This window comes from Empidonax traillii, unplaced genomic scaffold (assembly GCF_003031625.1).
Source record: "Empidonax traillii isolate 1590-97213 ecotype Southwest subspecies unplaced genomic scaffold, ASM303162v1 scaffold857:size263469, whole genome shotgun sequence".
NCBI lineage: Eukaryota > Metazoa > Chordata > Aves > Passeriformes > Tyrannidae > Empidonax > Empidonax traillii.
Genome location: NW_020956050.1, coordinates 32925 through 49944, shown reverse-complemented (window position 1 = coordinate 49944; position 17020 = coordinate 32925). Strand labels below are relative to the sequence as shown.

Sequence of the window (17020 nt, the reverse complement as noted above, 5' to 3'; positions counted from 1 at the left end):
TCCTGAGATACTCATCAGCTGCACACAAACACAATCTAGTTGTGTTTAAGAAACAAGTTTTCCCTGCAAGAAGTCTTGCATCTCATCAGCAAAGATGAGCAGAGGTGGCACAAGGGACTACAGGTAAACCAACTCAAATACTTAGGAGAACTTTTCTTTGGTAAGTGAAATTTTTTCCTCTATTCCCTACAACATGAATAAGTTTTTAAACTATGTTACGTTACAATGGGAATTCTAATAAAATTTAAATAGGTTGATTTAATTTGCTAATTAAAACCCTGAATATCAAATAATGAACCTGAACTTTAAACCTACTAATGCTAATGACCATTTTATTATTCTTCTTCAATAGAATGAACTTGATAAAAATTTCTGTACCCTAGTGACTAAGATGATTTTACCAATTAATGCTGCATGCTGAGGGTGAATTCCAGGCATATGACTAGTGTTTGTTCATTCCACCTGCAAACATCAACTGGGTAGAGGACAGTTTCCCTAAAGGTCAACATAAAACAACAACAACCAACAAAAAAAACCCCCACAGCAACACACCAAACTGCAGCATGCACTCAGCCTTTATCCAATGTTTTCTGAAGGTGTAACTTTCTTTTTTGCCAATCAAAGGACAAAAATAAAGGCACGCTGCTACATTTATCAGCCACAAAAGAGGACAATGACAACAAAGGCTGATCTTCAGGGAAACTAGCCTCCTAGAGTTTAAGCCAGAGAAACTTATTGGGAAATATGAAAGTCTTGGTCTGGTTCTCTTCGCAGTTTGTTTCTCTCCCTCACTTTGACAAGCAGTTTGACTTCTGGACACAAATCTCTCCCATCTTCACTATGGTACAAAAATATTTGCCATACTCCTTCTGCTGAATAAGAAAAAGGATGGTAAATTGGTCATTATCATTAACATTAATAGGTTTTCAAAATAAAGTTCATTAATTGATATTCAGGTTTCTTTCTTTATCAGTCTACACTCTGAACAATTTTTTCATAAACTGAAGCAACATGAGGGACACATTCTTTCTTTTGAGGAATTTTTTTTCTGTTAGATTCCTTTATTTCATTTAAAAAGGCCATATTGCCAAAATCTTCAGTCTGCATTGGTGTAAATTTTTGATAATGAAAACGTGTGTCCACTGTTGTTGCATCTACAATGACCTTGCAGCAACAAACCAGTAACTACAAACAAGTCGAGCTACCAGAGCAGGATTTCTAGTCTCTGTTCTTGACAGAACCAAAATCACAATTTTATTTCACAAAGGACAGAGGTTCTTAATTTGTGACAACTGATGGCTGCTTGGTGCAGATGACAGAATCATAGAATCACTAAGGTTGGAAAGGACCTTTAAGATTGTCAAGTCTAACCATATAATAGCACAATTTAGAATTCAGTAAGAATTTACTTTTGCAAATAAATATTTTAAGTACTATTACAGGGAAAAATCTGTTACGGCTGTTAAGCAGATAAAGAAATGAATGGAAAAAGAGAAAAACATTGTCAATATGTGCAGCAGACTGAGAAATGAGCATTTTATAATGTTAGAAGGCAAGATCTATAAAGAGTAGACTACTTACGTCAATGGATTACTAAACTGCAAAAATCAAATATAATGACAAATAGTATATAACTAAATAAGGCTGCCTTTGCCTACTGACAAGTGCTGCTTTTATAAGGTGGAATTGTATTGCTGATGGTTTAATTCAACATTAATATTTTGGTGGGGCATGAGTATATTTCTTGGTTCTCCTTGTCTTTCTGAGCAAAGGAGCATAAAAGAAGAGAACCAGAAAAACTGGTATCCAAGCATACACAACCCTGTGTAGAGAGACCCTGGGAGAGGCACAACTCCTCTTTCCTGTAAGGAGTGAGGAACATATCTGAAAGCTGATAAAAGGGATGTGAAAGAGAAGTCTCTACATGCACTTTCCTTCACAGCAACCAGAGAGATAGAGAGTTTATCTTCTCCCGCAGCACAGCAATAGATGTAATGTGCCCAGGAGTCTTCAACATGAGTTTTAGCTGAGACTGAAGCATTTCAAGTTTGTTTCTGATTTCCTCTACTGAGCTGCTGGCAGAACAACCCACAGTTGTATTGTGGGTTATCGTTGCAGAGGAGTAAATACTACAAGTCTGGTAACCAGGCCAGGCTTGTATAGGGCTCTTCAAGTTCAGATTCCTAGCTGAACTGTCTAAACTTCCAAAGCCAGAAAAATCTGGGATGATGTCCTTCAGAGAATGGCTTGCCTATCAGGAACAATGAAATAGTTTTAAGCAGAAATGGCTCTTAGCCAAAGATATGAATCTGCACTTTCCTAGGTTCTGGGATATCTTTGTCTTGTTGTTCGAGAGAAATTTCAAGGTTCAAATATTTTGTTTGCTTTCCTTTAATACATTCTCTGTCTGTCTTTCTCAATTCCCTCAATTTTAGCATCCATGTTATTTTCTTTTGTTTTTCTATTAAGCTATCTACTCTCCAGTCGAGGTTAGAATATGTTTCTCTACCTACTTCACTTGCTTCCTAGATAATAAAAATCCACCCTCAAATCCACCTTTTCCCTTGTCCTTTCTTTGCTCCAAGCCCCCTCAACAGTTTTACTTCACTTAGCCCCTCTTACTCTCTCACCGAGTGCCAGGCTTGTTGCCTCATCCTTCCCCTACTTTTTCATTCAGTAACTGAAGGAAAGGTAGAGAAAGTGCTGTTGGTGTGTCTGTAAAAAGATCTCTTTTTCTGAATGGGTGGAAAGAAAAAGATTTGCTACTTGCATGCCTTCAGTGAAAAAGAATGGTTATTTAAAGTATTGGCAGGAAAAGGTTGGAGGAATAAATTGAAAACCACAGATTGTTTTGCGCAGGTCATCAAAGGGACTGACATTACATATTCATACACTCCAATGTCACTCATATCACATGATGTTGCCATGTGTGCCCGTTCCTCGCAGCTCAGAAAACCATGGAGTAAGTGTCATGATCAGGCACTGTAGTTATCTCTGCAGAGCCATCACAAGTAACTTGGTTAATGAATGGAATCGCTGCCATACATGTAAAGGTTTCCCAGCTTTGAATGGTTGATCTAGGAAAAATAATGTTATTGTACTATATTTCTTCTCTTTAACATATTTCCAAATGATGAGAGATCACTGCGATCTCAGCCCTACAGGGAAGAGAAAGTTTTGCTTTTAAGATGCTGCTGACATACCTATTTGAGACTGAGCAACCATAGTAGATTTGCGATCACACAGGGGAGAGAAGGGCAGCCCTAGTTCTGCTTCTTTGTCACCCTGGAGAAAAAAAATTGAGAAGAAATTAGAGAAGAACAAGACACATTGCACTTGTATATCTTACTTCACAACCATAAAAACCTCTCATTTTACTTTAATTAGGCTTTGACTTTATTTGGACGTTTGTTTGTTGATTTTTAACACAAATTGTGGAGAATTTGAGTCTTTCAGATACAGAATTCATAGGCCATGGCTGGCCAGATGTAGATTATTGATTTTTTCCAAAGACAACACCAACAGTTTTCTACAAGAAAGTAACCTGTTTGGTTGTTGTGGGTCAATCTGTGGACATTCTCTACCTGGACTTCTCCAAGGCTTTTGATAGGGTTTCCCACTACCTTCTTCTAAAGACACTGATGCATTACAGTACAGACAAGTGGTCCATGTGGTGGATGGGGAACTGACTGACAGGCTGGGGCCTGTCAGCAGGTGGTGGTAAACAGTTCCTTTTCAATCTGGCAACATGTCATAAGCAGGGTACCCTGGCAATCAATACTGGACCCAATGATGATTCATATCTTTATAAGTAATCTGGATGATGGGATCAAGTGCACCCTGATGAAATTTGGTGATGATGCCAAACCAAGTGGGAAAGTGAACTCTTCAGAAGATAGAGCCACCCTGCAAGTAGAGCTGAATAGGCTGGAAGAGTGAACAAGAACCTTATGAAGTTCAACAAGGACAAATGTAAGGTCTTGCACCTGGAAAAACATAATCCAGGACCGCAGCACAGGCTGGAGTCAACTCAGGTTGGGAGCAGCACTGCGGAAAAGGACCTGAGGGGCCTGGTGGAGAATTCAAATTGAGTGTACTAAAGTTGCTTCAGCAAAGAAAACCACCAGAATACTGGGCTGCATCAACAAAGGCATCACCAGCAGAGACAAAGAAGTCATTATCCCACTCTACTCAGTGCCTAGCAGGCCACATCTGGAATACTGTGTTCAGTTTTGTTTCCCACCACGCAAAGAAGAAGTACACAGGCTAGAGAGGGTTCAAAGAAAGGCCATCAAAATTATGAAAGGACTGGGAAGCCTACCATGTAAGACAAGGCTGAGAGACCTGGGTTTATTAAGCCTTGAGAAAAGAAGGTTTAGGGGAGACCTTATCACCATGTTCCAGTATTTAAAGGGTGCCGATGAAGAAGATGGAGATGCCCTTTTTACAAGGATGCACAAGAAAAAGATGAGGCACATGGAAAAATGGGAGCAAGTTACTCGGGGCGGGGGGGGGGGAGGGATGCTGATTGGACACAGGAGGAAAATTTTCACAATGAGAACAATTAGCCATTGGAATGATCTCCCCAGGGAAGTGGTGGATTCCCCAATGCTGGACACTCCTAAGATTCATCTGAATGATGATCCAAGGTGCTGGACCATCTCATCTAGACTGTGCTTTTGCCAAGGAAATTTGGACCAGATGATCCTTGAGCTCCCTTCCAACTGGGTATTTTATGATGCTATGAATATGACATTTTACATAAGTGCTTAATTACATAAGTCTGAAGATGCCTTCCAGCCCTCAGAATTGAAAGTTCTTTTCTAGCATCACAAGATTTTCTCCAGTCTTTCAAGTGGCACGTTTCAAAAAGTCCTGTAACTTAATTCAGTCATTCTGTAACCCTGCATTATGCTGAGAAGGATATGTGTAGGATGACATAGCTGCAATACTCCCCACAGACCATTCAAACTTTAATATTCTTTAAATATACTGCAAAATCAGTTCCTTAAATCAGCAGCTTACTATAACTGTACTGAACTTTTTGCCAGTGTTCTGACTAATGTCAAATGGAAGATAAAATATTAAGGAAACTAACCAGAGAAAAACTCCTGTAGGCATAAGAAGAGCTGAATTCTTCTTATTCTTATTAATATAACATACATAAAGTGGGCACAAGTCCTGTTAGAATTTTGTATAGAACAACAATCAATAGTATTCTTCCACTGCAGAACAATTCTGCTTTATGTTAGGAGTCTGATGGACAAATATCAGGGTAAAACAGAAACTAAACACAGAAATATTTCCAAGTAACATTTCTTTACTGTGTCTGCTGCATCTCTCAGAAAATCATCTCTCAATGCTATGATTTTTCTTTATTCCTTAGGCCTCTTAAAAACCCCAGTGTCTAATTCTCTTGGGAAGGAACACCAAACTGCCTTTGTGACTGCTCAGAGAGACACTTGACTTCTAAGCTGTTTGGGCAGCTCCCTCATGGCTACCTAAAGTGAATTAGTAAAACAAATTAATTAAGGCAAGGTGTTTGCTCATAGCCACTGAATATAAAAAGGCAGTAGGGCTTAATATCATTCACACCTACAGCATGGTTACTTAGTGAAGGAAGGTCTGTGACATGTCACATTGCTAAATACTTGGAAACTAAAAGGGTTGGGCACCTGTTCTGATACATGTTAAGTCAGGCTTTATCTCTGCAAGACACTTAACAGAAAGGACAGAAAAGGGTCTGCAGGTGAAGAGCATAAGGAAGAGCATAAGGACATACCTAATACAAAACCAGACCAGTTCCTTGCAACCATAGTCCCCTATGACTAGTAGTAGTTCTCAATCTCATGGTTTAGGCGCAGTATTCTCTGATTTAGAATGCCCACTAAAAACCTCCAAACCATGTGCCACTTGCTCATTCCCTGCTAGTGCTCTCCCCATGCAGTGGGCTGGAGAGGAGAATTGGAGGCAAAGAGCAGGTAAAGATCATGGACTGAGATAAGAACTATCTACTTGAAATAGCAGTGACATAAGAAAATGAACAGTAACAGCAACAATATCAATAAAAGTGTACAAGAGACTGATGACCAATTCACCTACAAATGCTCACGGCAGAGCCAGACCAGACCACCACCACGCTATCCCAACCCAGAAAAGAGCCCTTCCAGGCCATCAGATCCACACAGTCCCTTTCCTCCACTTGGCTGGAGGCATTTAGTCCTGGTCACAGTACTCATTGCTCACTTCTTGTAGATATGAACTGGAGTTAGAAGTAACATCAGCCCTTATATTCTGTCTGAGGACTTGCCCACTGGAAACTGGAGTGGCATTTATCCTTGAAGAATTTCCTGCAATGGTTGTCCTTTCTTTCAACTCATGTCCCCATCCTGATAGGGCAGAGGTGGGTTTTCTATCTCACTTCATGTCTTCTCCATGGTCAAACAGGAAAAGCTACAGGTTACCTCGTGGTGTGTGCCCTCTCTCTCGAGTAGGGGGTGCTTGTCCAACAGCAGAGACTCTGGTCCATACTGGTGGTGTATGGGACATTTCCTCTCCGGTGTGCTCAAGTCTTTTGAACCTGCCCACAGTCTTGGACACTCTTTCCACAGCCAAAGCACAGATCAGTAAGGAGGAAAATTTATGATCTTCATGTTGCCTGAGCTGAGTAGTCACGTTTGTTCTACTTTCATTGACATAAATACCAACAAGACAGAGAGATGGCACACTCTGTGCCACAGGGATTGTGTACACTGGATGTCGCCTGTATCTACGGGGAACTGCTTGTCATTCGAATCCTTACAAATCACCTCGAGCACATCTCTCAGGTACTGGATACCTTGCTCCATGACATTCCACCTGCTTGGAGACACTACGAGATCATCCTTGAGAGAATACCTTCCCCTTATGCTTGACAGGAGTTGCCTCCAGAGGCTGAGACTTTCTGTCCTCTTCCCAATCCCCTTGCCAATGTCCCCATCTCAGGACAGGGATCCCAGTTGCTCAGCTTAACTACCAGCTAGTTTCATATTTTGGGCTGCAACATCCCAGCATTGGAGCAGATAGATCACTAGGGTCTCATCCAACTGCTGGCTCAAATCTTTCTGCATATCTTGCAGTTCACCCAGAGATAGAGATCCAGTGATTATCTCTGGCCCTGCCTCTTCCTTCTGTTCTGAGAGTCCTGCTTCTTCTTCATCCCTCACTATGTCAACTGATTTTGTCTTGTATTTCTTCTTCTGCTACTGGCATGGGTTGTTTCTCTGGATCAGCTGCAGTTTCAGTGACCACAGTGCCTTTTCTCATCTTGGTCTGCTTTTCTCCTCTTCTCCCTGAGGGTGCTGTCTAGTAATGAGCGGTGTTCGACAAAAAGTAGCCAGGGCCCAGCACTTGCATAAGTTTGCAGCTCTCTGGAGCTGCCACAGCAGTTTTCTTTCAAATACTCTGCCACTTAAGCAGGGTCCTGCAGTTGTTCAGCAGTGAACTTCCAAACCACTGGAGCAGAATAGTCCCTCAAAAGCTGGCTCATTTTCTCCCACATTCCATGCCAGTCATGATTACCCACCCCTGGGCAGATCTCTGAATAACCTCCTTAGTTTCTTGAGTCTAAACATGGTGTGGTAGACTGCACTGAGGAAACCTGGTAGACTTAGAAAGAATAACATGCTTTTCTCAACATCCAAAGGGAATTCAAAATTCTCAAAAGCTGTTGTAACAGGTCAGAAGGAGGAAAAGGGGGTGAAAAGCTGGGAAAAATCATCCTCCTTTGTTTCCCCCACAGATGAGGTATGATTATTAATAGACTCCCAAAGGTAGTGCCTGGGGTAAGGGTAGGAGAGCAACAGTGAATACACATCACCAAGGACCCTCATTGTCCTTGATATTATCATGCTGTAAGCTGGTATCACACAGTACAGCAACAAGCAGTGAACAAACCAAGCAACACTGTGACCAGTGGCTCCATACCTAATATAACAAATGCTTTGATTGAATTTCTTCCAACCCACTGTGGTCAGATGTGTTTTCATCTCAAACCTTCGAGCCTCACATTGTGTGCCAAATTAGGCTGTTGTACTTTAGGAATTGCATCCTCCAATTTAGTGTTCCCACCAAAAACCTCCAAATCGTGTGCCACTCTCTCTCTCCTCCCCTCCCTTCCTGCAGTAGGCTGGAGAGGAGAATTGGAGGCACAGAAGCTCAAGATCATGGGTTGAGATAAAAACAGCAGTGAGATAAGAAAATGAACAGTAGCAGCAATAATATTAATAACAAAAGTGTAAAAGAGACAGGCGAGCAATTCACATGTAAATGCTCACTGCAGAGCCCAACTCAACCTATCCTGACCTGAAAGAGAGCCCTTACAGCCCTTCCCCCTATCCCCAGAAAATGACATGAGGTGGTATAGAATACCCTCTGTGTCCTAGCCATGCCCCCTCCTGGCTACTGCAAAATTAACCACTATAACTTGTGAGAAGCATTGTTCTGCTGTGAGGTAGGGATGTACTTATTGATCTAACACTAAATAACATCAATGAGCACAAGTTCATGCTTCATTATAAGCTTAATGGATCTGAATAGAATACAAGTTTTATACATAGCTTCATCTAAGTGTGGAGGTATTCATCATTCAAAGCTAAAACAAGATTTGTTAGCTGAAATGAAATTTTTCTTGTAAAAATATAAAATATTAATTTTGTCTTCATTAAATGTGTAAAACAGATCAAAATTTTGACTTTTTTTGTAGTCTCACAACTAGGTAATCTTAATTCCATCACAAGTCTTTAGGGGACTCAGTAGTTGCGTATTTTAACACATGTAGCATAATTTTCAGCTAGAAAAGTGTAAACATGCACATTATTTTCCCTAAAATGCATGTTAAAACCATCCTACTTGCATGAGCCTCCAGAGTGGCATCATAGAGACAGCTGCAGGTATGATCTACCTGCTTCCACCCAGTAAAGCCATTCATGGTTTGAAAAACAAATAAAGGGATTAATTTCAAAGCAAATTCTTGCAATGTCCTTTTTAAAAAAGGATTCCTGCAGTGTCTTTAAAAACAAAGGTAATTTTAAAACATTGACAGAACTTTTAAAAAATTGTCATAGATTTTTCCCTTTTTCATTCAGATTTACTATATAACATGAAGTTATCGAACTCTGGAGGGAAAATAAGCACTTAGTTTTCTGCTTAGGTGAGTAATTTGTATTAGTGAAAAGCGTCCTAAGCACTCCTTAAGAGCTCTCTTTACTTTTACTTCTTTTTTTTTTAAGGCAAATCTTTAAATGTTTTTTATTAATCACTTGGGGACCTTTTAACCATCACACAGAGCTCAATGATTTGTCTAGATTTGTGGGTCTGTCAACAGATGGTCCACTATTAGCTATAATCTGATCAGTTGACTTCACCTACAGTAAGGGAAAAATAAACCTTTTTCATATCCACCCCAGCAATGTAAGTACAGCTCTTTGAAGTACAGCTACCCAAATCTGGTTTTATGGTTGTAGAGCTAAGTAGAGTGACACATATTCCATGTTTACCTAATCTGAAAGACATATCAGCTTTCCAAATTAGAATTTCTTCTAGATAGAAAACATTTACATCTATAGGCAGTGTATCAGACACTTAACTTTCTAAAAGTTAAGTGTATGCCACTTAACTGGCATAATGGCCAGTGTTACTGATGCCAGAGGAGAAAGCTTCATATCATTTAGGAGGTTCTTACATCAGAGGAAAGGAAAATATCTGTGTTCATATCTTCCTAATTCTTTGCCCAATTCTACATACTCCCTCTCAGCTGCAGAAATATGAAGGAACTGCCCTGGTTTTACCTGTCTGAAGAACTCCTCTAGCAGAGACGTTGTCCAGCGATGGTGGAGATCCCAAGCCTTGGCCGGATGACTGATATCTGCCGTATGTAACAACAGGGATAAGGCTTTCGGCTTGTCAATTCTAAAAAACCAAAGGATCAAACAAATTAATTGTCTACTCCTGCAGGGGACAATGACAAATATCTTACCTTCAGGGAAGTAAGGTAATTAGAATCCTTGGCCAGCATATTAATAAAGTAATTTCTCTGCTCATAAAATCAGAAACCTCTGAACAAGTGTCTTATTTCTCCAACATACACCATTCCTATTTTAAAAGAGATATTAAAAAGTGCAAAAAGAAATGTTGCTCAACCTTGTTGAACAACTTTCCAGGCTAGATTGTCTGGACTAACAGGCTTGCAGAGCTGCTGTGTTTCCGATTTGATCTGGGCTGCATTTTATGCACTCAGAAGGGAAGTTGGTCCCTGCCATCCTACTGTAACGAACAATCAGAATCTCTGAGGGACTCTGATGAGTCTACACAGTAACTGATAAATGTTTCACTGATAGAAAACTAGTGTGAGATCAGAAGCGAATCCCAGCATTTGTTTTCACAGAAAAAACCATAACCTAAGAGGCTAGCCCAAAAGCTTTCTTGGGATGGGTGGTCTCATTTTTTTTAATTCCACTTTTTGGCTATCTGAAATAACTGAAAGAGTTTTAGCTTCTGAGAAGACCAAGTGGCTAGCCACACTCTGGTCTGCTACAGGTATAAAATTCTTACACAGGTATAATTCTAGGATGCTTACAGACCTTTATCAAGGGTGAAAAATCACTCAGAGATTTGTATAGAAGGAAATTTGAGGGGAAGAGCTGTGAACAAAATATCACAGCTCCCGGTGACATACTGGGAAGAAGAAAAGACCTTCCCCATACTGCTCCATCTGTTATTTTCCAGTTGTTCCCTCAGTGGATCTCAAGTTCTTTTCATGCATTCTCTGGTTATGAAGCAGGCCCCTTGCAGGGGTTGCAGCTGATAGCATCAGCAGAAGGGCAAAAGCGTAAGTTGTTTTTTGCAGATCTTATAACCTTGTGTCATAGTCAATCTGCAGAGATGACTCAACTGAATCATGGTGTTACCCACCAGGAAAATTCCCAGTGAGGCTTGTCTCAACAATGGTGAACATTTCCAAGCTTTGGTCCACCAGCACAGAGTTGAGATGTACATATGGGGGTGTGCCAATGCCTTCCTAAGTGAATTTGTTACAAATTCAACAGCAGAAAGAAAATTGATGGGGACATGAGAGACAGTGAGTGCCTCTGGAGAAGTGCTTCTGAACTTAAACACACTGGCAAAGCTCCTGCTGAAAATGCAGCCCCACACCGCACTGTGTTGTAAAGCGACTCACCCTTCTGGCTGCTGCAAAGCATTCTTCATAGCTTTGATTTGCTGGAAGTGACAGGACATATCAGTGGCCAACACCATCTCAATCACTAGAGCTCTGAATTCTCTTTTGAATGGCATCACAATGAGAGTAGCAAGGAAAGAGAAGCACAAAACCCAGCATCAGACACATTCCAGTTTCTTTTGTTGTCTATCTGCAAATTTTTGACAGCAATGCCTTTGTATGTAACTCTTTCTATTATCCCTCTTTCAGGGATAGGAAATAGATTTCTACACACAGAAGTGGGTATGCAAATTAAGCCAGGTGGCTAATCCTTGGTAAGAGAAATCCTAGATGTTTTTTGAAGAGCATATTGGTATTAGTACTGCCTTTTCAATTAAGCACAAACTTCTTAAATGGATTTCTTTTGTAGAGCATTCTTAGATGGAAGGGAAGAACTTTAAAGCCTCAGAATCAGGTGAACTTGACTAAAACTCATCGATACCTATGTTGTCCAAGCCTTTAAAAAATAGGTAACTTAAAACCGCACCCAAGAAAAGAGGAAATACTGCAAGCTGATGAGAAAGGAAGGAGCATTATACCCTTATAATCTACCCACTGTCCTTCTTCCATGATCTGAGGAGGAAAAAGGGATCCATTTCCTCACCATTAGAATGTACACATTGCACCTCTTCTTACTGACTACACCCTGCAGTGCATTCTCATTAACTAACGGTCCTAAAAACAACAGTGACCAGTTTAGGATCTCATGGGCGGTTTTGAGTAGGCAGTTGGATAAGCTGCAAAATCTGACCTAAATCATTTTTATTTCAGGCACAATCAGAAGCAATTGACACAACTTCCATCAGAATCAGGCAATCTGAGTCAGCTCTTGAGACAGATAGGGCCGGACTCCTTCCAAATCTGCCTCTGACAAACAGCAGTGTTTACTGCTCTGACTGAAGTGTGACTGCAATTCACAGGTACAGTCTACACGCAACACAGGAGACTCAGGACATTTACAGGAGGTACTGGAGCATGTGACTCCTCAGGGAAGAGCATCCAGCTCTGGCTTCAGAATTGCAAGCAACAGCTGTGTGGCAATTATGGAACTGCACAGGGGCAGACCAGATGCACAAAAGGTTGCTCCCAAGCACGAGCAACTAAACAGTTGTTGAAAGTGGCCTAAAAGACACACCAAGAGCCCCACTACACTGTGTTAGCTTGCACCTCTCTGTCCTATGATCTATCACTCAGTACATGCTGGTGGTAGAATTTCTTCAGTTGTCTTACCTAGCTGAGATAATTCGAAAGGCAATTCATTACACTTATCTGAGAAAACAAGAGCCATGATCTGAAGATGCTGATCTCTGTCAACTCTTTAGAGCAAACCAGCTCAGCTGGCTTACACAGAAACCTACAGACAGCTGAAGTGTGATAACAATTACCAGAATTGACAAAAAAGGCTTAAACAAAAATACTTAGTGCACAATACAACATCTCCTGAACTGATAATTTTGTCCGGTTGAAGCCTCAGCACTTTATTATTACAGAAATTAATAGGAAAACACTACATTAAATGAAATATCATCATTGCCTGGTTCTCACAAAAGGTATAACACTCAGAATATTCATGTGCCCATCCTGAATTCATAGGAACAAAAATTTACAAAGAAAGGGCATGATTATGCAACCATGCACACGCTTATACTTACAAAAGAAGAGCATGACCAAAGTTGTCTTCAGTCAAAAAGAAAGTCACGGTTTCTCACCGCAATCTTGAAATGAATAACAGTGATTGACAAGGAGGGCTCAGAATTATCTGAGGGACAAAATACCAAGCAGCTTTTCTGGCAAAGTTAGTATTGAATTATAGGTTACTTCCCAAAGTTGTCCTCCCATACAAAGCGTAGCAACCAAAGATTCTCCAGACACCTTTTTATTGCTGTACTTGGCAGTAAAGGGCTCTGTTTTAATAACTGTATCAAACTTATTAGCAATTAAATACAGTGCCAGAAAAGATATCTATAGCAGCATCTTGGAAGGCATCTGTTCACTTTGCAGTTTATTTTCTTAGGTCACTGTGATCTGGTTTTGTTATAGTTTCTCATTAACTTGTTGATAACTTGCACAAATGGAATTCATGAGATGAGGTAACTCAAGTGATTTTCAAATATTTACTAAGCACCAGAGGTTTTTTTAAAATAAAGAGGGAAAAAAGTAGTTTAAGTACTAGTAAGACTTCAACTCTTTTCTTCGTGACGGTAACACAAAAGTTCTCTTCCATTCTCATCTGCTTTTCTTACAGAACCTGTGGCCATTTATTTTCCAACAGTGAAATGCATCTCCAATTTTCTCCATATCTTTCTTAAAAATACACTCCCTAACTAGATGACTGAATTCCACAAAAGTTATAAAATCCACATAGAGATCTGGGATTTCAAAATCCACTGATCATCAGATTTTCTCTTACTAGTAATGTGAAAAAAGGTATCAGAGTTCAGCTCAGAAAGACACTTAAGAATTTAGATTAAAACCACCACATTACCAAAAAACATTACCAGAGCCTTTTGCTGAGAGAGATTTATGAGGTCTGTCTGCAAAAGTGAAGTTTAATTTGGGCACACTTTATTAGTTTCCCAAAGCATTCTTCAATATCGAGTGTCCTATTTTTGAGTGCCAGAATGGAAAACTCTAGGCTTTTTGGTTTGGGTTTTTTTTCCCAACACCTCAGATTCTGCTGAGTCAGTTAATGTTTACAAATGCTTCTCAAATGCTTGCCTATCAGAAATGTATGAAATACTGTCAAAAGCAAAACCATGCAAAAATCACAATGTTTTTGAATTAGAGCCCTTCCAGATAATGGTCTTAATTCTGCAGCTTGACCAGCAGCTATAAAACAAAAAAGCCCTACTTGAGAGAGAACAAATAAGCAATCCAAATCACTCACTGTTTTTGCTCTGGCACTTACAGTATTTCTTAAAGAGATAGGTTAAACTTGAAACTTTGGGTCCAAGCACATCGCATCAACAGAACACACATGTTGGCACTATCGAATCAAGGAGAAATATCTGAAGCTGGATTTGATTCAATCAATAACAGCTTAACGCCTGAAAGCAGACCATTTCCCTAAAGGCAGTATCTATGCAAGGAAGCATACTCAGTTAGCTGTTCCACTGTAAAGAGTGGCTGTTCCCTGCAGACAGTGGCTCTAAGGCTGATGTTTCTACTCAGTTAGTTCCTTATGTTCCCCCACCAACATAAAAGGAAGAAGTAATTTGCTGTTGATATTTGACTAGGCATTGCCAGCTATAGCTAAAAGGGACTTTTAACATCTCAGTGCAGGGTTGGGTTTTTTCCTGCTCTTTTTACTGCCCACCATGAGACTATTCTCCATACTGGGGAATAGAATTTTAGGTCACTCCTTCACAACACTCACATTTGACTGAAATCAGCCATCTAAGTTCCTGAGTGTTATTCTTGGTGTTTAGCTATAGGATCACATCACTGCCCACAAGTTAAAATAAACAGGAAATTCAGGCTAAACAGATTAGCAAGCAGAGCCTTCACTGACCATCTTACTAGAAGCCAGGTCCCAGAGAAGGAATAATTTCCCCACATTTATATTAAAACAAGATGAAACAATTACTCAACACTGTGTCACATTTAAGCCTACGCAGAAGGCATTGTGTGTTACAAAGGGTCCCATAAGTTGCTTCCCCCTCCATGAGAAAGACCACAGAGCAGGATTCCTTCTGACTAGCACACTGGGCTATTTTTGAAGTACCACACCTTGAAGTTCAAAAGATCCCATAAAAACTGTTATCAGTTTGAATTGTCTGGTATTAGAAAGGCTGACTTTGGCACATAAATCATATATTTCCTGACGCTTATTTTAAATTACAGCTTCTTACATCACCTTGGCACATGTAGACTGATCTACGCTCCATGGACTGGATTATTTAAGTTCCATTTATAACTTCCAGGTAGGAAGTGTCAAACTAGATAAAGGTTATGTTTATGCTTTAGGATGAACAAACAGTAGGCTAGCTCTACACTCACTTAAAAATGGATGTGTACAAAGACTTTCTCTGGGATACTTAGAAATTAGATGGGAGTCAATTTCTGTATTATAATGCATCATCACAAAGCCTAGCCTCAGTATCAGAGATGAAAACTGAAAGGAGGAATAAGCAAGACAAACACCTTTCAAAGTTCTTTACCTTGTAGCATAGAAATACTAACATGTAATATACAATAATTAATATTACATATACAATGTAATAGCAATCTATGGTGATGCTGCAATATTCCTCGGCAGCCACCATGTTAATTTTTACCTCCAATCATCCTTTGAGAGATTAGATAAAATATTCATCTCTTCATCATCTTGCAAAAGACGATACGCCGCACTAACATGGTGATTTTCAAGCACAGACCGGTCATTATACAGAATGGCTGAGTCTGACCTAGCATTTAAAAGAAAACATAGGAAAGGTTGTTTCTTCCCTGTCTAAAGAGTCTCAAATTCAGAAGTTTTCCTGTGATCAGCTGCAGCAATTAAGTCTATAGGACAGATACAAGCATTTTAAGAACATTTGTAATACTTTGTTAATTGTTGTTATTCAGTAAAATAAATGTAAAGATCAAAACTCACTGCAAAACCTATTTCACCAGCTGACACTCAACTAATTGCTTTGTTACATACTTGAAAACAAGCACTGAAAGCTGTAAGAGATAGGTAAATTTCAATTTGAACCATGAGGTTTTTTTCCAGTTCTTATGTATGTTGCTCTGATATTAAAGCCTGACTATACCCAAGAAAGCAATTGCAAGATGTGACCCAATATTGTGTCCAGAACAGCAAACTGGCTGCAAGCAAGACATAGCTGAACTGCATTCTGACATCCATGTGCTAGACTATGCTGTCTGGAAAGCCAGTTGCCAATGGGACAGAGAAAGACCAAAGGTAGTTCATGCCTTACTTTAAGCCTCAGGGCAGAGATCTTTGATAGATCACTAGCTAAACTGGCCTGAAAACAAAGAAGTTAATGGCAACAGAGGACCAGTATGATTTGTTACAGTTCCCACTCAGACCTGCTTCTCAGAGAAAAAATGTGTATTTTTCTTCTCTGACATTTTACACCTTCTGATGTCCAGTGTTACAGAAATTAAATTACAACTGTCCTTCCTTTAATCCTTTTATAAGTATTTGGGAAATACAGCAGATCCCTAATTCTTGCATGTGTGAAGCAGTAACAAGTGGAGTGTAGTTTGGCACAGAAGAGAGACAGAAACTTCTTTCTACATTCCTCAACTTTCCTGCACATGTGTGCTTTATCTTAGCAACCATTGCTGATGCACAACGTGAATCAGCTAACACACTACAGACATCTAACTCAGGGTAAGATACAATGCACCTTAGAAATGCCCAAGTGCAGAGCACCATTTGAGGACATCTAAACATTTTGTCTCCTATTGTCAAAATAATACACAGATATTAAATGTCCAGTTATCACCACAACTAGAGAATTCAGAATCTTTGCCTACTTCTGAATTCTGCTGCCTTCTTCATCTTCTCCTTTCTTCCATTAACCCAAAAGCCTTATAAAATACACTGGTCCAGTCTAGTTTGTGATCAGTTAATCACTGTCTAGCAATTTAAAAAGCTTTTAAAAAATATTTCCCTGATCAGGTAATGGTCAACATAAGCCCTTGCTGCAGATGTGGTTTTCCACTCAAGTGAAAATAGTAGTGTGTAGTGTTGCTGTTCACTAACAAATACAACAAATCTTGTTGAATGCCTGATTTATGCAGTTAATGTTTGAT

The 17020-nt window shown here is 39.8% G+C and overlaps 1 protein-coding gene across 6 annotated transcripts in view; it reads right to left on the bottom strand.

The window, feature by feature from the left end:
• Positions 1 to 17020, bottom strand: part of PDE1C (phosphodiesterase 1C) — a 69386-nt gene that overhangs the window by 25508 nt on the left and 26858 nt on the right. For all 6 annotated transcript variants that reach the window (XM_027902261.1, XM_027902264.1, XM_027902262.1 and 3 more), the window contains 4 exons: positions 15532 to 15660; positions 11216 to 11317; positions 9828 to 9948; positions 3204 to 3285 (listed from right to left, as the gene is read on the bottom strand). In XM_027902261.1, coding sequence (XP_027758062.1) covers positions 3204 to 3285; positions 9828 to 9948; positions 11216 to 11317; positions 15532 to 15660 — 434 coding nt within the window. The remainder of the gene's footprint in view (positions 1 to 3203; positions 3286 to 9827; positions 9949 to 11215; positions 11318 to 15531; positions 15661 to 17020) is intronic.